Source organism: Podarcis cretensis (genome assembly GCF_951804945.1).
Source record: "Podarcis cretensis genome assembly, chromosome: 1".
Classification (NCBI taxonomy): Eukaryota; Metazoa; Chordata; class Lepidosauria; order Squamata; family Lacertidae; genus Podarcis; species Podarcis cretensis.
The window spans coordinates 59,381,466-59,403,125 of record NC_137170.1 but is presented as its reverse complement, the minus strand read 5'-3'; the positions used below and the strand labels follow the sequence as shown (position 1 = coordinate 59,403,125).

Genomic DNA, 21,660 nt, shown 5'->3' with positions numbered 1-21,660 from the left:
AGCGCCACAACCCCAGAGTCAGTCACGACTGGACCTAATGATCAGGGGTCCCTTTACCTTTACCTATGTGTGTATGTGATTGCAGCCTAAAGCCCCCACTACTTTATAGAATGGTGCAACTGCTGTACAAAACTACATCTCACCTGTCTTTTGATATATATATATATATATATACACACACACACACACACACACACACCCATCAATGTAAATGTTCCAGTTAAGACTTATTTCAAGTTATCTTCATTTTTAGCGAGACAGTTATAAAGAAAACCATTTAGTGTTCAAGAAAACATGTTTATACTTAAAATTCTAAACACGTATCACAATAGTTAAATGGCAGTTGAAGAGGAAAATCAAGCTATTTACATATTTATATTATATAATAAATGAAGAAATGCAGTAGGCAATATGCATATTCCATGTTCAAAAAGGCGCATGATGCAGGATTTAAAACATTAGACCAGCTCCCTTTCAAACATTTCAGAGTGTCCCATTAAAAACATACATATTCGTCCCAATGGCTATACAGATTTAACTTCAGTTATTTCATTCACATATGTCAAGAGATGAAATAGTAATACAAAATCATTGTGAAAATGACATGCCTAATTTTCCATTTTGTTTGCTGCTTTAATTTAAAAAAGGAACAGAAAGAAAAATGGGCAGCACCATTCTGGTTTTAAGGAAGTTTAAATGTACAATGATTACCTTCAACTGCAAAGCTGTTTGGAAGAATAAAGCTCACCACACTACTGTATTCCCACCTCTACCCAACATATTCTCTCTCGAGAAGCAAACACATGACAAAAGAGAACCCTGCTTGTATAATCTGCTCAGATGCAAGCCAGAACCAGCACTCATGCTAGTTGCTCCTCTGCCAAATAATGACTTAATATTCAGAAATATTTTTACATGGTATCTTCCACAGAAATATTTTCTGCAGAATCAATAGGTCTTTGTTTTGTTTTTTGGAAGTTTGCTCAGGTTTGACGCGGGCAACGTCCATGTCCAGAAGGAACAGGGATGTCCAGAATTCTGCGTCTGTCTTCATATTCATCAGTATCTGTTGAGTCTTCGTCTTCATCCATCGCGCATTCGTTATGATTGGTTTCCTAAATGCAGGAACAGAAGTGATATAGTTAAGCTCTTTGACAAAGTTTCCTTGCAAAACTACCCCAACTAAATGTGATCATGTTTATCAAGCTGCATTAAACAAACAAAAGGATCAATGAGTACCACAGAAAAAGTAAAATACTTTAACATCTCTTGTAATTGTTATGGCATTTATACAACTATGTCTGGTTTCCAACAGCTTGCCAAAGTGTTACCCAACAGAAAGCCTGGGGCTGGGCTGAAATTCCTGTCACAGCCATTCAAGATAGCATTATGCTATATATTAGACACTAGACAGTAGGACACTTCTTTGGTTCTTTAGTAGGCATTGGGCAAGATCCAAAACATTGCCAGTGGACACAACAGATTCTGGGGGCATGCAGGGAGCAGCAGCAGAAAAGAAAAGGAAGGGGAGTTTGTGCAAGTGTGCGGACACTGTTGGATTTCACCCTTTCTTAGCTAATTGTAGCACACACAACACTGGGGAGAATGTACTAAACCTGCCTATTCCAATTGTGTAAAGTGCTTAGCCTTATATCAGTGGAGTTCATAACACTCTATAGGAAGGCCATGCTACTCTCATTTTACAGAAAAGGAGCCAAGGTATAACATGATTTGTCTGCTAAGTGTATTTTGGACAAACTGAATATGAATCCAGTACAAATGGTATTTTATCATATTATCACTGAAAACTTTTTACTTTTCTGTAAGCCAAAAAGTTCTACTCATAAAGACAGTCTATAAATATTTCTAATTAAAAGTAAGTCCCGTATTCCATCTACAGTTTTTTTTCAGTAAGAGCAGTCAAAGGCTCAATTTTAAAATAATATATCCAAGTAGACAATGCGTTTTAAAAAGTGGAATGCTCATCCAAACACTCTTCTATAAAAACATGTATTCTGACAATAGCTATCCTGGAATGCTTAAAAATATCCTATCCCCTGTCATTTGTGGAAAACAATCTTAAAACTATTTTCAAGACAAGGCACATAATGTGTCTGTTGACAACATGGACAAAGGTTGAACAAGCAAAGCAGAACAAATGATCTGCTGTAACTAAATAAATGTTTCTATCCAACAATAAGTTCCCATTTATTTTATGTTATTCATTTAACACATAAACAGCAGTGCAGTTATATTATATGTAGGCAATATCAAATTGTTAATATATCTAATATATTTGTTCTTCCCCAAACTGAGCATTACTCAAAAAACAACACAAAGCAAAGCAAAAAACAACAAAACAAGCAGTCAGAAAAAACATTTTACTTCTTGGGCTTTTCCCAAATGTTCCAGGACCTGTATACACATTTCATAATCCCATATATGAGAAAGTTGTTATCGATCCCCTCACTGCATTTTCACTCATAATTGATAAAGAAACAAGTATGATACTTGAGCACACACATTTTTAAACTAGGTAAAGTGTTTTTTTACTTTACTCACCTTATAACTTCTAAAAACTATTAACCTAGTTTTATGCAAAAAGGAGATCATTATTTATATTTAAACACAAAATCCAATTGTTTTCTGGAAACCAAAGAGAAGAGTTAAGGCCTAAAAACACCAATTTTAACCTACCATGCGTGCTGTAGATACTTTGAACGTAGGGCAAACCATATGAAATCTAGGAATGGTAACATTAAAAAATCTGTCTTTATAGTAGAGACAATGGAATGTATAGTATCCTTCCATGTACCCTGAAGTAGTGGCAAATGTCGTACAGCTGGTATATTCATAAACCCGACCAGGGCTGATTATGGGAAATTCTCCTGTAGAAACAAAATTAACAGAGGACTTCAACCTCTGGAACCAAAAATACTTCAATTAGGATCAAACTTAACATTGCAATGAACTTTTAAAACAAGTGTGCTTACAACTAGTCACTTTTATTTCTAAAAGAAATACAGCCACAAGACTGGTTCCAATACAGGCCCCATACCAGTTTCTTGACAAAAACAAACAAACAAACCCACCCTCTTGACTGCTATTTCCCCTCAAATGTGATATTTATACAGCAAACAGCATATATGGGGGCAGTTTATCAGCCATGGTCATGGGGGAGTGTTTTTCACCAAAAACTGGGCTCCAATTTAGACTGAGAACAAGTTTCAGTGCAGGGACTCAAAGCTACTCCCCTTCGCCCCAATAAAACTGACCAGTTTAAGCACGCTTTTTTAAACAGCATGTTTATTGTAATGTGTAGTTTGGCCCTTAGAACTGTGCCACAGACTTTGAAGAAACAAAGAGCGAGCAATCTATACTATTATAGATTTTAATCTTAGTATAAAATTGTAAGGGTGCTGCCATGCTGCAGTTTGCATGGCTTGTTGATAGGCAGCTGGTGTGTGGCCCAGGGAGGAAGACAGAGCGAGTGAGCAGGCAGCCCAAGCAAGCAGGTGAGTAAGTGTGGCAGCCACCTCAGATAAGCCACAGAGCAACAGGCAGGACAGGCTGGGGCAGCTCCCAAGAAATCATCCTGCTCTGATGCCACTGCCCACCTCACATGTTTCTCCCCTTCCTTCTCCCCGCTCCTTGCTGAAGGAAGCAGCAGCAGCAGCAGCAGCAGCAGCAAAAAGGGTAGAAAGCTTTCCCCTCCTTCATTCCCTCTCCCTGTGCTGTTGCAGGGAAGCAAAGGAGAGAATGTCTCTTTCGTCTTCATCCCACTGTTGCAGGCATCTTTCTCAGTTCTTCCTCAGTGATGGTGCACTTGCAACAAAGAAACATTTTTTTAAACTGTAATTGCCACACAGCAGGGGCAGCGATGGTTGCTTAGATTGGGATCATGGCTGGGAAGAAAAGGATTAAGGTTCCTCTAATTGCACTCTGCATTTGTTGTTGTTGTTTTTAAAACAGTTACATTCTTTAAATATTCCTTACCTACTACTCCAGGACCTTGCACCTCCTCCACATCACCTTTGGCATTGGTTATTCTCCAGTACCGACTGTCTAGCTGACAAGCCTTCTCTGGAAGAGCATCTTTGGACATCTCAATTCTAAAAAATTATGCAAGATACTCATATTAGGGAGAGAGCAAAAGCACTAGCCAAAAACTATTACCTTCCTTAAAATACTATCCAGAATATTTTAACTGTTTTAGGGCCTTGAGAGGTGGAAGGAAATAGTTGTGACACTCGTCTGACCACATTACAAACAACACTCATTAGCAGGGGCATAAGAGTCATGTTTTTCTCTGACACAATGTAGCAATTTGACTGTTCAAGAAATACTACCCTAAGGGGGAAGATCTAGATCCTGTAATTATTACACAGGAAAAATAATAATTGAACAGATGTTAGAAGAAAGAATATGTTCTATAGAACACTACAGAAAAGGAAGTCAAAAGCAAAGAAGTAACTTCAGTGCAGTCTTGTAAAAAGCATTCAACATTTCCCCGTCCCGTTCTTACTTTTTATCTCTCACTGATAAATTGTGATTTTGGAAGGACTAGTTTATATTTTAGGTCGTTTAGAATTTTGCCAGTGAGCAAAGAAAGCTTCAAGACGTGTCAGTAACACATTGATAAAATCAGCATTCGTTTACTGCTCCTACCTGATTCTGTAAGTAAAGAAATAGTGAGGTGGGTGTACAGAACTGAGTTCAGGTAGAAAAGATGTGGAGACAGAGACAGTAATATCTCCTGTTGTTGCTACGCAACTCTTGTCATGAACGTATCTAGCAAATAAAGAAAAAGGCATTATTTTAAAGGATAAACAAATACTGAAAAATTCATTTGTATAAAACCAACTTTCACCTTACAATTTATGCATTAAGAATCTATTTCTCTCCGTAATAAGAAAAGGCATTCTCTGCACCCGCTTAATGCCATTTAGACTATATCTGTTTCTGCAGAACATAGTGCAAATGTATTGCCAGCATTACAATGTTATTATTGTAAATAATAAGTGTGCTTTGCTTTACTACCTCATGCTCGCATACATGTCTAACAAATATTATAAGATGATAATTTATTTTTGTTACAAGTTTAAGATTATTACATTTTGTCATAATAAGATGCCACAGATTGTAAACCAAAGGCATAATACCTGAAAATCTGGTCTCTGATGATGGGATAGCCACCTGTTACTACATTGTTTACATAGGAGGTGAACCATTCCAAATAGGAGCTACCTAATGGCAAAAGGGGAGAAACATTTCACAAGGTCATAAAAAGGCCAGTATGCCGATTACATATGCTATGACTAAAAACAAAACAAAACAAAACAAAGAACAGTTCAGACCTCCCAGGTGGTGGTCACCTAGCTCTGACCATTAGCAGTCTCAAGTACATGGTAAGGCACTACAGCACTAGAGTAAAATGGAATGAGGCAAGCTGATCTGTAAGGAAGCATGAGTAGGGGACAAACAAGTGGGAACTTCCTCTTTCTCCCCTGCCCCAGTTTCATTCAGATTTCTGAGTTCTGGTCTTAGATGAATGAGCAGCTTCCGCTTGCCTAGTCCTAAACCTCAGCACTCTAGTGCTGTAGTGCCTTACCATGTACTTGAGACTGCTAATGGTCAGAGCTAGGTGACCACCACCTGGGAGGTCTGAACTGTTCTTTGTTTTGTTTTCAACAGCGCTGTCCGGAGACACTTCCGGGTCACGTGGCCAGCATGACATCGCTGCTCTGGCCAGAGCCAGAGCCAGAGCCGCACACGGAAACGCCGTTTACCTTCCCGCTGGTAAGCGGTCCCTATTTATCTACTTGCACCCGGAGGTGCTTTCGAACTGCTAGGTTGGCAGGCGCTGGGACCGAGCAGCGGGAGCGCACCCCGCCGCAGGGATTCGAACCGCCGACCTTTCGATCGGCAAGCCCTAGGCGCTGAGGCTTTAACCCACAGCGCCACCTGCGTCCCTCATTTCACTATAGATGGCAATAAATGCATTGTTACGTTTAGCAAGATAGTAGGAAGAATTCAGTATCTTGGTATCAGCAAACATTTCCTCTTACCAGATGGAATGATTTCCCCCCTTCTTGTCCCACAAATTGTTCTGGGATTTTCCCCCTGACTCCCCTCCCCAGAGTCAACTGGGAGAGCACAGGGGAAGAAGAAAGGAGGAGCCTTGTTGTGCTAGGGGACACATCACACTGGGTCCCTATTTGGTACAACTATGCTGGTACAACTATTTAATTGAATCTGGCTCTTGTTTTTTAAAATACAAATAAACCATCATTCCTCCCAATGCAAAGCACAAATAAAAAGCTTTGAGAGATGTGTGTGCATAGATGGTTCCATTTGTTAAACTTCCCTTCCCAAAGCTGTTCCCATCCTTGATCCTCTGAGCATGCTATTTTTGATTTGCCATAACCTTTGAAAGGTAATTATGCCTCAATTACATATCACAGGTCTATGAAAAGAGGGTCTGATGGTGTTACTGCAGTTGCTTTCTTCAAAAACCAAACTATAAGAACTGCAGAAAATGCAAGCTTGAGAAACCCTGATTGCTACTTCTCTAAGACAAAGCAGAAAGATGGGATGAAAGGCAATTTGCGTGAGCTGGCTGGTAGGGGCTGCATAATCCTCTCCCCAAGTGCTTTCCCCAGCTGATGCAGCAAACATGAATCTGGGAGACCCAGGAGGAAGACGACTTAAGCACTCCTCTAACACCTACTTCTTCCTTGCACATCATCCCATCACTTTGCAGTGGAGATGTGACATCCAGCATTCCTAGACTTGCTGTTACTCTAATTCAGAGCTGCCGCCACCATCACATTGAACTATAATCTCTAGCTTCCCATCTTTCATTTAAAACAATTGGAAGTAACTATATTTCCTTTCTAGAAACAATAAGCAAAAAGTACAGGCACTATGCTTCTCAATTTTTTTGGTGAGCGTGCACCCACCTTTTAATGTTTTGCTACCCCTCTAAAACTGTAAAAATATATATATATATTGCGGAAGCCCAGAGTATCAGCAAAATTTAACAAGCAAAACTTCATATTGCAATGCCGAACAAATGCAACCAAGATTTGCTTTTTCCTTCTCCCTCTCGAGAGAGGGCACTCCAAGCCAAAGAATGGAAGTGAAGTGAAAGGATGTGCTCTTATCTTCTACCACCTGGCTGCTTTTAGATACAATGCTAGTGCCCAAATTTATCTTGAAAATACAGAACTTGTGGGGGTAGATTTCAAGAGATATGATTTGGGTTCTAGCACCTGACAAGTTACGCTTACTTTCATTCTCTGCTTATAAATGCACTCTCCCAACATCTTGTAATATTACACGTGATCACAGTTTAACAGATAGTTTGTCCTCTAATGTGCAAAAGATCTAGAATGAGCAAATGCTGCATGTTGAGGTAAGTGGATAAAGTTCCAGACATATTCCAATTCATCTTGACTTCTCTAAATTGTTTCCCATTTAAGTTCCAAAATACTTTTACCTGTAATAAACATATCAATTGCAGATGGATTGCGGGCCATTTGATCCTTTAAAGGAAAAAGGAAAAAGTTTATTTGTGTCCTTAAAAACTGGATTTACAGGTGACATTTGTACCATACAATACTGCAGGAAAATATTAGTCTGTAACCAGTAGTAAAAAAGAGAACAAAATTAAGTGTTTCATCTGTGCAAGTCACTTTATGTTCCCATCTCATCTGTGAACATTTGGTAGAAAACTCAACTTGAAAACTTAAGATTTATTTCTTTGAAATTATAGTATCAATGAAAAAGTCATTATGTTCTTTTTTATTATTAAATAGCTTTCAGAAGTTCTTCTACTTAGTTATGGCCCTTCCTGTAGCTAAAAACCAATTTGTGTTTTATGTACCACTATAACAATAGGGTGCTTTGATCCCCCCCTTAATGCACTGTTAATCAATAGCTTACTATTATTTCAAAGTGTGAAGTTTGATTTTTATGCACTAGACACATTTGTATGAAGCCCATTTTTTTTGAGGCAAACTTCTAATCAACTTGCAAGATCCTCCTTCCCCATCATCACATCCCCAGCTTCTTCACTAGTAGCCCTGCTTTGCCTGTCTCTCAGCTCCAGGTCCTAATGATCAGCCTTCACTTCTCTCATGGCAATTATAGCAATTGCTGCCATTTAAAAGCCCCTCTCCTTCACAAGTTAGAGCGTTTGAACATTTATGTGGCCTTTTGTGGATGGTGGGAAGTAGCTCAGAGATGAAAGACAGCTGATTTTAGATCTTTTAAAACATTCTACACACATATACTGCATCAGTTTCATCTACTGAATATAATGAGTAGCATTAGTGTTGTCTAAAGTGTCTATTTACAAGTCTTTCTTACTGGGCATTGGTAGAAGATCTCGTAACTATTGCGGCCCTCCACGCTTTCCAGAGCCATGTACTGACTCAATCCAGTGTGGATGCAAAAGGTTAAGGGGAGGCACTGTTTCAGTCCTAGCCGCTGCTGAAAGCCACCGGCTGCTGTGTCGATGTCCAGCAAATCTTCAGAGCGATAGTGGTTGGAAAGGGCCATGCTTCCCATCAACCTTTGGACAGACAGAAAGAAAAGGGGGGGAGAGACATTATTAACCATTGGAAGAAACAAATTTCAAGTATGTGCAAGCTTACGTAGCGGCCGACTGCCAATTAGCAATGACAGTTAACGTTAGCTTCTCACCCTGGAACGACTAGCTTCTGTCCATTATGGATCCGAAATGAACATCGATAGTCATCGGGGAGTTTGCAACCAATTTGTGCTTCCACAGCATCCAGATCTTCCTCCCGAACACTCTCTGTGAGCATTCAAAAACTGTACCATTTAGCAGATTATCTTCAGACAATATAAACAATGCATTTTGCAGTAAGTTATTTAAGACGTGATGTTAAAACCTCTTTAGCAAGCCCCATTCAAGTCAGCAGGTGTGACAACTGTGTTTAGAATCGTATATTTTCCTAGGGATTCTTCAGTTTACTTTTTCTGAAACAGACATCAATACTTATGTCAGAAACACTACACGAAAAGCATAATGTCTTTTGCTTTTGGAAACACCTATGTACTCCAAAGTGGTGGGCTTCTTTTTAAGACAAACCAGAGATAGAAGTCTGTCTTAATTCAAGCCACAGCATATAATCTGAATAGGGGCACACTGCTGTAAAACAAGGAAGGCCAACTAGTAGTCTGTAGTTCAGACTCAGAAGCAGTTTTTGTCTGATTCTCCTGCCCTATGCAATTTGTGGCTAAAATATTTGCCAACTATTACTCAGGAGGAGAATAAATAATTTTCAAGGGCCATATAAGAGAGAAAATGGCATGTGTTAATGTAGTCGTGTCACTCTTCGTAACCCCAAAAGAGAGTCATGTATTCCAAAGCCTACAGTAACAATCATTCTCACCTAGTATGGCTGCTTCCATTCTAGGGTTTTTAGTAATGCTGAGACACTATCAGCTGCAAGTGAAGTTAAAATGGCACTAGAGAGTTACATTCCCCTTGCATGTCTCTATAAGTGAAGGAAAGATGAACAACAAATCGGCTGCTCCAAAACTGGCTGCTAAAGAAAAATAAATAGAGGAGACCACTTGCAATATATGGTTCATTTTGATATGAATGCACATGTGCTCTAGCACACTGATTAAACTTTTAAAAGCATGTATTATTGTTTTTTCCCACAAGAAAGGCAGGAAGAGAGCAGGGCATGTTCCAGACCCGGGGGGGTGGGTGGGTGTCATTTGAAGATGCTCCTCTGAGAAGTGGGGGAGGAAGAGCTGATCCTGAGGCTTTGAAAAACATTTCTGCACTTCATTAGTATGCAAAAGTACAATGAAATGCTTTAAAAAATTTTTTTAATTTGTTGAGCTTTTCAAAAACTCTGAATTTAGGGTTAAGGCTTCCTGTTGCCCCCCATTGTCTAGAAGCCTATAAGATGGAGACATATAGCTGCTTTGCAAACCTCTTTGAAATTCAGCGCAGCTGAAAGGGATTCTCCTTTCCCCCCATAATCTTCTCAGATTTCCAGAAAAGCAGTGAGACCTCTGGGAAAAGATCCACACACATGGACCCTATTTTGGTGTTTTAAGGAGCATCTCTACCCCCACCCTCAACAAACCAGTTGCTGAATGATTAAGGGAAAGATGCGGCATTCAGGGGTAAGAACACCTTGTTCAAACCATTCCTCAAATCTCACAGTGTGTACTTTTCATATCTACTTCTTCAAAATTAACTCTATTGTTGCTGCACTTTTGCCTTTGTACAAAACTGGGAGTTAGAATTAACAAAAATAAAATGCAAAATTCAATAGTGTTTTGCCTGTCCACACTGGACAGGCTAGCACCGATTCAAATCAAAGTCAGAAAACCCACTACAAATCAGGTCCTTAAGCTTTCCTTAAATAATGTACAGTATCTGTAAACATGATGAAAGTAACAGTTTGTGAAAAGTACCACACTCATTATGCTATCAAAGTCCATTTGGTTTTCCTTTTCCTGTTCTAGATCACTATGCCAGATTGACAGCTAAGCACAATTTATTGTTTTTCACACACACAAAGAAGGCTAAAATAAAAAAGGGGGAGGACAGAACTGTTCTCAGCTTAACAAGCATGTTGGCAATAGTTAAATAATCTAGGGTGTTCATTAAGTGGCACTTAACACTGATCTAAAACGGTAACTTTAGAGAGAGAAAATGCAAGTACAACTGAAGTTGTATAAAACAGCAAACTTATAAACAATACCTTTCAAAGAGGTAATCATCCGAGGACAACGCTGAAACAGATATTTTTCTAAATCATCCCAGGCCTTTTTAAGTGTAGCATAAATTTGAATATACCTTCCGAGATCAGCATACGTATCTATAAAGATTGCTTTCCAGCTCCGAGATTTCTCAGCTCTAAAAAGATAAAAAACATTATCTAAACAGCAATAAGTAGTAAGAATATTGCATATATGCATTTTTAAAAAAATTCTTAGTACCCTCCCATTGCTAATTTTAATTTTTTTAAGGTAAATTCCAGTCCAGAAGGTTGGATTACAGTTCAATGAGTAGGATTTACGTAAGTGTTTAACTATCCCATTAAAAAAATTCAACTGGACTTGTAGTTAATTTTGAATAATCTGCACACAAAAAGCAGGAAGGAAGAATAAGCCTCATAATTGTGTAATATTGTACAGAAACAACAGAAATAAGATTGTACAAAAGGGAAAGCAAAATACCATTCTGATAATTGGCTAATGATTTATGAATTCATTCTAGAGGATGTCACAAAAACAGTCAAGGCTTTGCCACAGGTGTGAATAAAGAATGCTTATAGGGCTGGCCAGCAAAATGGGGGGAAGGGGTAGTGCCATGTGAATTTTCATGCATGCTTTAATAAGGAAACCTGTAAAAGTGACTGTGTCAAAATGAGCAGCAATTAATCCAAGTTTCAAACTCAAACACCAACATCCCATTTTCTGCTATCCAAATAGGTTCCAATTAAAACCTATCGGATAGGAATATTGCATCATTTGTCATAGAAATATCCTACGACTTAGACAAGCTAAACTGTTCTAGTTAGTATATCTACAGTGGTACCTCCGGTTAGAAACTTAATTTGCTCCGGAGATCCGTTTGTAACCCGAAAGCATTCTAAACATGAGGCGTGCTTTCGCTAATGGCACCTTCCGCTGCTGCTGCGCCACCAGCGTGTGACTTCCGCTCACATCCCAGGGCAAAGTTTTCAACCGGGAGCATCTACTTCCGGGTTAGCGACGCTCGTAACCCAAAGCATTCGCAAGGAGGGCGGTACGTAACACGAGGTTCCTCTGTACTGGAGAATCAGCACCGCCTAGCATCTTTGCAGGAGGAAGCTATTATTTTCTAACAGATTATTTCATATTGAACTGATGCTTGCACACTTTTTCAGCTATTTCAAAATTTGTTTTAATGCACACAACTTTTAATCCAAGAAGTAGTCTACAAAAAATTGTAAATTTACCGGACAGTAAACTGGTAACACAACTGAATAATTTTCTCATGTTATGTAAATTAAACATTAGAAATACTTACTCTGACAAAAGCCAATATTTCTTACAGTGCCTCCTCCACAGTGGATCATGACTTGAAAACTGATTTAATCTACGGCTTACGCAACAGCAGCTGCAAATACAAAGTCAGTTTAAATTTGTCTACAAGTCAGACTAAAAGCAGGTTCAGTAATGATTGCACTTGTACTTTGTACAGAAATGCTGGCCTCATCTAAAGTATGTGCTGTCAAGGGCCAAACTAGACATAAATGCATCTCCCAGAAAATAGTCCAGTGGTTTTGCTTTAAGTGAGAAAAAGCCTCAGCAGGTTTCAAATTTAATCAGAGGAATGAAGAGGGGTTACTTTTCTTCTCTGGTCACTTCTTAAGGGAAAATATATGGGAGCCAATACATTTTCTACTGCATGTGGAAAAGCAGCCTGGGAAGGGACAATTCTGAGTTTAAAGAAGTAGAAAAGGAAAGGCTTAATTTCACCTCCTGCATTTCGCTACCTGATAAGGACAGCACACTGTGGCTACTTTTTGTCAGGAGAGGCTTACTTTTTATTTTTAAAAAACAATGTCAGGAGATGGTTACACTCACATATCACCTAGTTGGCCCTAAGCTTGTGGCGCTCAATCAAGCCCACCTTGCACAAAGGAAGACACACACCCCATATCATAAACCTTATCAATCTATTTCTCTGCCACCGAGAGGATTTTAAGCATCCACCATGTGGTGTCACTAGGGCAGGGCTCGCTTCGAGCACGTTGCCCAGAGCAAGCACCTGTTGACACAGCCGCGCTGTGGTGAAAGAAAACCTGTCTATCAGCGCAGGGCCAGCTTGGAAGCCGCTTGGGACCCACGGCAGGAGCCTCTCCAGAAATGTGCAATGCAGAGCAGCCCAGAGCACCAGGAGCTCTTGCAGGGGGATGGGAGAGAGATGGGTTGGGAGCTGCTTCCCCACAGACAGGGCCATCAACCCAGCTCCCATACCCAGGGCTATGGGCTATCCCTCGCCCCATTTCCCCACTCGGCTCAACCCAAGCCTCGCATCCCCAACTCTTCCTTCCCATTCGGCAGCTTCTCCATGGAGATGTTTCCTGCACGCGCAGCCCCGCCATTGATGGGGGTTTTTTTTGGGGGGGGGTGAAAGGAAACGGATCGCCCTGGCCCTCTCTTCCCCCGAGAAGGCAGCAGCAGCAGCAGCAGCAGCAGCCGCCACCCTCCTCCTCTTCCTCCCCATTTCCCCATGGTTGGCGCCGCCAAGGGAACCCAAAGGCAGCCCCGAGAGCGCCGCCCTGCCCCGCCAGCTCCCCGCATGAAGCCCCGCCGAGCGCCGGGCTCCCCGCACCTCATGAGGTCCCTGTAATCCAGGAAGCTGAGGACGAGCAGCAGCGGGTCCGTGGGCAGCGACTCCAGGCTCAGGGGCTGCAAGTCCAGCTCAACGGACGCCGCCATCTTGACGCCTCTCTGGTCGGGCCTCGGCTCCGGAGTGGGAGGCTCCTCCTCCTCCTCCCCGCTCAGCTGGGCTGGGCGAGGGCGAAGCGCGGCCTACGGCTTGTTCCTGCCCGCCTGGCAGGCATCTCCCGCCCCTCACGCTGGTTTGTTATCAAACACACACACACACACACACACACACACAGGGCTGGGCTGGGCTCAAGGGACGCGCTGCTGCATTCAAAGCCTCGCCTGGAGGGTTGTGGGCGCGAGGGCTCCTTTGAACAGCTGCACTGCAGCAGGCAGAAATACAACAGGTGTAGCTTTCCCGTTTCCCAATTTTGGGTCTGCAAGATTTGACTTTCGAGCACGCGCAGTAGGCAAGGCGACGCACGTGCTTAGGGTGCCAGCGAAGCAGGTAGAATTTGAGGTTTATTTATTTATTAAAAAATAATTTAAATTATTTAATTAAATTAATTTTAAAAAGTATTTTAAAAAGAACTATCAGGTAGTAGGCATCACTGGGGGCAGGGCTTCCTCGCACCCTACTCCGGTAACTCCACTCGCTTGAGCTTCAAGCGACAACATAGGACGCAGAAGTACCGCCAGGCTGTGTACAAGTAGGACCAATCCAAGTTGGACCTCAACTACCACAAAGTGGTGCCACCCACCACTGGCAGAGGAAGAGGAGTGCGGGGGAGGGGGGACGCACCGCCCCTGGCAGTGCGATCCCAGTAGGGTGCCACTGCATAGCTGTCAACCTTCCCTTTTTTTGCAGGAAATTCCCTTATTCCAGCGCCGTTTCCACTGCTATCCCGGATTGTTAGATATCCTGTAGACTGTCTCAGGAACAGGTGAGGCTGCTGATCCCTTATTTTCAAATCCGAAAGTTGGCAGCTATGCTGCTGATCCCTTATTTTTGAGGCTGCTGATCCCCTATTTTCAAATCTGAAATGTTGACAGCTATGTGCCATGGTGGCTGTCCCCGCCCCTGCGCTGGGCACCACGCCCCTGCAGATAGCATGCCCCACCCCCAGGATGCACGCCACGCCCCTGCGGGCGGTGCACCATGCCCCCAGGATGCGTACTAGCCCCACCCCGCCTGCTATCCGCCCGCCCCCCCCGCCAGAGAATGAAGCTCCCCCACCCCTAACTCAGACAGCTGCTCTAGAAGGAAACCATGGTCAGTAATATCAAAAACTCCTGAGAGTTTGATGAGAATTAACAGGGACATATTCCCCCTGTCTCTCTCCCAACAGAGATCATCATACAGGGCAACCAAAGCAGTTTCTGTGCCAAAACTGGGCCTAAACCCAGATTGAGATGGATCTAGAAAATCGGTTTCCTCCTAAAACTCTTGGATTTTATTTTGAATTATTGGGTGGGGAGGGGGGCACCATAATCTTTTCAGTGCTTAGGACCTCTAAATATCTTAACCCAGCCCTGAGTTTGGGTCAGATTTGCCCAAGACCAATTCCATTCCTTCAAGAAAAACTCAGCTGTTTTAGGAGGGAGCCTGTAACTGTGTAAGGAAGTAGCTGATAACCCTAATCTATGAAATGCACATTCAGTGTGCTGCATTTCCCAGAAACTTGGGTAACAACTTGGATTATGTAAAAAGAAGATGTTTTACAGCTCAGCTGAAGAGCTTTGATGTAAGGGTTAAATAAAACGGTAATCCCAAAATTTGTTGCCTTCCATAGAACACACGCCACTTAATCTAATTTGGGCGGAATTAATAAAAAAGCTGCTATCGAATGGTTATGATAACTTTTGTTTATGCTATTTTTTTTAAGTGGTCTTGCAATCAGGGCTGAGTGCCAGAATATGTTTTTCATAATGTTGGTTCAGCCATGGAATACATGAAATAATAATGGGCAGATTGCCCTTACATATGTTTTCATAAATAACCTTTCTCACTACTGATTCCCAGATGCGTCTGGATTTGGAGCAGGATTTCCGGGAATGTAGGATGAGATATCTAGACATATTTTAGCCCTAGTATCTTTTATTATGGAAAGTAATTACTGTGTGCATCTTATTAACAAACCACAGTTCCATCCATTTCTATTCTAAAAGCATGTTAACTCAAAAGTCAGTCCCACGGAGTTCAATGTAACTACTGTAACTCCCAAGTGAGTGAGCTAGAAATTCTCCTTTGAAGTTCACTGATGCCATATCTGTTTTCTGTGAGCTTGTATCTATGTAACACATGTTGCCTTTTTTCTTTTAGAGATAGTCAAGTCAAGACTAAGGTGTAAACAAACTGCATGTTGATCGTTCGGCTTTCTAAATCAACAGTATGTGCCTGGCAGAGGTCATATTTACATCCCCAAATCTTTTGCTTTAGTTGCAATCCTAAACATAGACTGGTCCTGTGGTTCAGCTATGCTAGACTGTTTGTTGTGCCAAGGTTAACACGAGTGTATGAATTTATATACAGTGGTACCTCTGGATGCAAACGGGATCTGTTCTGGAGCCCCAATCGCATCCTGAAGCAAACGCAACCCGCATCTGCGCATGCGCGGGTTGCGAGTCGCCGCATCTGCACATGCGCGAGTAACGCGTTCTGTTACTTCCGGGTCGCCGTGGAGCGTAACCCGAAAATGCTCAACCTGAAGCATATTTAACTCGAGGTATGACTGTACTCCCAACAGCAAAGGAGATAGCATTGTTTCTAATTTCTAATTTTACTTATTTTACTTATAATTTACTTTTTTTATTTTACTAACATAGCAACATTGGCAGCAGCCCCCACAGCATCCCTAGCAACTCCCCTGTCATTGATCAGACACAATGTCACATTTCCCATGTGTGCTAAACACCAATAAATGTTCAGTGTCAATCTAGTCTGTACCCCTGAAAAGGCAATTCTTCAGCATACTTACCCCTGTAGCCGCAAGTGTCCAAACTTCCCATGTACATGTACCTCATGGTAAGCCAAATGCATCCGCCATCCAAATAAGGAAAGAGATGGCTAGTTTGCATTGTTGCTGGCGACTGTCCTTAACCTGCTCTTATTTTTATTTACTGTGGTTTGTTGCATTACATTGACTTTTATATTGTATTTGTATATTACTTTTGTTTTAACTGCCTTGGTGACTAGTTTGAGAAAGACACAATATAAATTTAAACCATAATAAATTCCAGTCGCAATGTGTCCCCACTTCCATTGCACAGAGCTTACTGGACCATTGTCTCCACACACACACACACATTTATCATGTTGAGAACACCAAACACAACTCACTGATGTGAAAGCCGGCTCACAACTTACTGCACACATATGATCTTGCTGATAGTTTAGTGAGAAAATTCAGAACTATTCCAAGAATTTTGCTGCCAGAGTCAAAGGGCAAGATGGTGCTTCCACAATTTTCATGTGCAGAAGCTAACTGGAAAGCTGATTAATAAGTACTTCCAACACCGATGGTGGAACATTGTTTTCTATCACACCTGAGGACAGCAGGCTAGTGTAGGGTACCCTCAGCCCCCCAGCATCCACCGCTAAAACAGATTATGGTACTCTTTTATTTAGCTGTGAGTCGTGCATTGCAGGAGATTGGACTAGATGACCCCTGTGATATCTTCCAACTATTCTATTCTATTCTGTTCTATTCTATTCTAATTAAGTAACTTGCTGATTTGTTTAGATATTTATTAGATAGATTCCTTTTTCCAGTGTCACAAAAGTTGATACACGTTGTTTATGTGAAAGCTTAATCTTATGTGAGCCTCACCTTAATCTAGGTGGTTACTGAATATGAATGTTAATTAAACAATCTGTGTCTTGAATTTTTGTTAAGTATTGCACTGTATTTTCTTTTTGGCAAAGAGCAGAAGAGAAAATGAGTTGTCCTATTGAATTTTCTGTGCCTACAAATGAACCATCTAATAAAAGAGGAGCAGGGGGTAAACCTGCCATAGATGTAGTCAGTAGGTGCCAACTATATTCTAGTTTAGATCTACCAGACTTTTTGCAGATTCTTCTCCAAAGGCATATCTCAGAACCGGCATGAATCTTCCTGGATGACTGTAATCAACTAATCACCTTAATGCATAGTTTTCCATTCAGATTTACAGCATGGACAACCTCTGAGTATCCTGGCAGATATTTGAAAGCTACATGGCTCAGAGATGAAATGTTAGCTTACATAGGGTAGAGATATTGAAGGAAGGTGATTGAGGAGCAGAAAGACAAAAAGTGTGGCACCTGAGGCCTCCATATCTTGTGAATTTACAGCACCAGACTGACAGTCGTATAAATGAGTGATGCTGTACGATGTTCTTTTCCAAGCATACTATGGATCTGGCAGAGTGTCTTCAGTTTTGTGCTGATGTGTCCAGAATTCAAATAATTTGATTCCTGGGTATGACAGGATTGGGAGCATAGTATTACCTTGAGAGAAGAGGCAGGAGAGACAGCTGTACCCAGCTTTCAATAAAGATACTGCATTAACAGCAGCTTCCTGTTTTACTCATGTCACCAAAAAGTCCATTAAGCTGACATGATATTACCCTTTTTTTCCAAGGGCACAGAATTAAAAAGTGATACTGCCGGTAATACTCTCATTTTCCAACCATGACATTGAATAATGGGAAAAAATATTGAATAATGATGTACTTTTCAAATAATGCTGTTGCTGAACACATCCAAAGAACAATATAATTCAGTATCAAATGTCCCAGTTTTCCAGTTTTACTTTGTGGATCATGATGGGATGCTCTGATGATGTGGCATTTTTAAAGACTTTTTAAAAAGGACTGGAAGGAAGTGACATTTTCCTCTAATTTCTTCATTGCTTTTCTGGTCTTTTTACAAAAGGAGATTTGCTATCTATTTCTCTTTTTCATGATTCAAAACAACTTCTCCAATAATTCACACTCTGTTTTGTAATAAAAACATATGTTAAATAGTGAGGTGCTGTTTTCGAAGCAATTGCAATCCCATAATTCCCTGCTTCTTTCTCCTCCACACCACTGAAGAAGACTCAAGAGACAGCATGTTGGTGGAATGGTTAAATTTATTGAAATATAGCATGAGATCTGTAAATCAAGAGCCAATTATTAAGCGAGGGCTGCTGAGTAGGAATTAGAAGGGACTCAGGCATAATAAAGATTGTCCCCGCAACCTCCCAACAGTATAAAGGGGGGAACACCCCACTCGCACCCCCTGGGCATGTCCACTGCTGCATACAATAGCTTTCTAGCCAAGAATTGGCTGTATCTCCCCAGCTTTGCCTGGTGAGCCTTGAGGTATGTGGAGGCTGAGCATATTCATCATGGCCCCACAGCAAAGTGTTCACTCTAGTGTACCTGTCCATCCCTATAGATACTCCAGAGCCCGCCTCAGCCTGTAGCTCAAGGGGTTGACTCTTGTGTGCCCACAACCTCATAAACCCTCAGGGTGGCCTAGTATGTCCTTAAATTGTTCTCCTGCCCCACACCAAACACCCCAGGAGGTGATCACTTCTTTCTCAAGGTAGTCTGAGAAAGGCCAAATTTTCTCCAGAAAAAAATATTTGCTCACCATAACCTCATACTTCAGCACTTGAACCTTAAAAATGGTCCCATTCATGCGTCTTGTTCAGAGAGTAGCCACACCACCTCATATTTCTGCAATGGAGGACGGGTGATTTTGTTCGCCAAACTTGACAGTACAATTTGCCTTGTATGATCTCATCCCTTGCCTTCCTTCCTTATCTAACCTATATTTTATTTTTCTCTGGGGCACTTATGTCGGGATATCTGGGCTTTCTTTAGAGATGTGTGGGCAAGATTGCTTGGCAGACACTCTTAGATTTTAAAAGGTCAATGAATAGTTGAGCTATTGTGCATTTATATAGGAGCAGCACTGTATATAGGAACAGGACTGCAAAAAATGTAGGACCATGCTGCCTACAATGCTTGCGAGGCCAATTGGGAAATAAATAATAAAAATGAACAAGCAACAACAACAAATCAACCATGAGCTAGGCAGGGGAAGGCAAAAGAAGTGAGATGAGGGGCATAAAGTCTGATTTGTGAGGAGTCTTGTCTGCACAAATTTGGTGGTAAGCCGACAATTCAGCAGGGCTATCTGCCTGTCTTCATATTAGAACAATTATCAATAGCACAATACCCATGCCAATTGACAGGTGTTTTTAGAGTAGAAATGAAAGGCTTGAAATTGCTACTGACAGGTATACAACTAGATTTGGCAAAGCCTTCATGGACAGCCAGAGCTACTTTTAGAAAACAGCAGATTTTGCAGTTGTGCATAATGTTTTTGTCCATTCTATGCACTATGTAATATGTGTTAATTATAGATTATCTGTATTAGGTTGAAGTATAACACAGAGACTAATATGGAAGTCCTGTCTGAGGGACTCCTATCCAATCCTGAGGAGGGGAGGCAGTTACTACAGCTTAAACAGCTGTGCCAAAATTTCACTTGGCTGCTCTGCAGCCTCTTATCACAAGCATTTTCTCAAAACCCATCAGACTTCTGCTTGCTACACTGGATTTATTTTAAATCATTTATACCCTGCTCTTCATCACTAAAGACACAGAGCAGCATCCACTAACAATCATAGAACTCATGCCACCCCCCAAAATTAAGGGGGCTCTAAGGTTCAGTTAAAACCAAAAGTTTTAACTGCTCTCCTAAATAGAAGCTGAGAAGGTCCTATTTGGGTCTACTGAGGTAGAACATTCGAGAGGTAAAGGGGCCACAAACAGAAAATGCCCTTTTGAGGATTGTCACTTTATGGTAGGGATATCAGTGGAAGGCTTCAGTTCTTGGGGAGGATTATGTGAAGGTTCTGGTATATGGATCATAACAATTCCATATATATATATATATATATATATATATATATATACACACACACACACACACACACACACACACACACACTGTATATATATGGTTGTTCTGTACATGAACAAAACCCATTGTAAATAAACTTTCCAACCTTGTGTTTGATTAATCTGTGAGTTTTGCAGCTCAAGTAGATGGTTTCTTTGCAAATAAATGCTGGCAGGATTGTACCCAGTTTCCTTAAAGCATCTCCAGATAATCAGTGAATGGATGCCTGAACTGTGTTTAGTTCCTTAAAGTCCCATATAAAGAAATCAGTAAAATACAGTATACACTCTACATGCAATGAATAAGAGGGGATAGCTATAGCATTATTAAACCCTTTGAGGAGAAGTGAACAGTGTTGAAGGAAATAACACTCAACCTTTAAAGAACTCAAAAAATATAAAATAAAAATTTAGGCTAAAATCCTAAACATACTTATTATGGAGTAAGCCTTACCAAACATAGCCAGTTTTACTTCTAAGTAAGCATGTACAGTGGTACCTCAGGTTACATACGCTTCAGGTTACATACGCTTCAGGTTACATACGCTTCAGGTTACAGACTCCGCTAACCCAGAAATAATGCTTCAGGTTAAGAACTTTGCTTCAGGATGAGAACAGAAATCATGCTCCTGCAGCATGGCAGCAGCAGGAGGCCCCATTAGCTAAAGTGGTGCTTCAGGTTAAGAACAGTTTCAGGTTAAGAACGGACCTCCGGAACGAATTAAGTACTTAACCCAAGGTACCACTGTATCGGGTTGAATTGAAAGGGTTATTGAAACAACAGTGTGTTACTGTGCATGCGGAGAGGATCATCTTTCAAACTCTCCCTGGTTTCATCCTCAAATTGGCAGGAGTAATTCCAGTGACTGCCTCATTTTAGAAATCTTTTTGAAACCTATTACAAACCAACAAAAAAATCTCAAGCAGCACAAGTACGGAGGAGAGAGAATTTATGCCACTCATTACCAATCACATCACAGGTAATATTCAATAGCCCACTCGTTACCATCCATATCACTTGATTGACACTCATACCATCACACTGCTTATATGTGGCAGCCACAAAAGCAACAGATGTACTGTCTGTGGGGGGAAATAGCATTTTCTATGGTGATGGTTAGATTTATGTCATGCCCTTCCAGCACACTTGCATTTCTCAGGGTGGCTTACAGAAGATAAAAACAATAAAATCAACATGTACAAAACATTGCAAATTCAGTGGTTCAGCGTCCCTTCAACAAAAGAAATTAGTAATGGTTGGTTGGTTGTGTGTTTGTTGCACTAAAATCTGATTGGCTGGAAAAGCCACTAGTGTAATGAAATAAAAAATAAGGACAGATA

General features: G+C 41.1%; 1 protein-coding gene across 1 annotated transcript; it reads right to left on the bottom strand.

Moving 5' to 3' along the window:
* Positions 1-276: 276 nt before the first annotated feature.
* On the bottom strand, positions 277-13,655 carry FBXO3 (F-box protein 3). Its single transcript, XM_079969106.1, has 11 exons — positions 13,385-13,655; positions 12,074-12,163; positions 10,761-10,915; positions 8,710-8,824; positions 8,374-8,578; positions 7,502-7,547; positions 5,163-5,247; positions 4,669-4,791; positions 3,997-4,112; positions 2,698-2,888; positions 277-1,115 (listed from the first exon to the last, which is right to left on the bottom strand). Exons 1-11 carry the CDS (start codon positions 13,489-13,491, stop codon positions 984-986), a joined length of 1,365 nt encoding a protein of 454 aa, XP_079825232.1. The 5' UTR covers positions 13,492-13,655; the 3' UTR covers positions 277-983.
* Between the last annotated feature and the right edge of the window lie 8,005 nt (positions 13,656-21,660).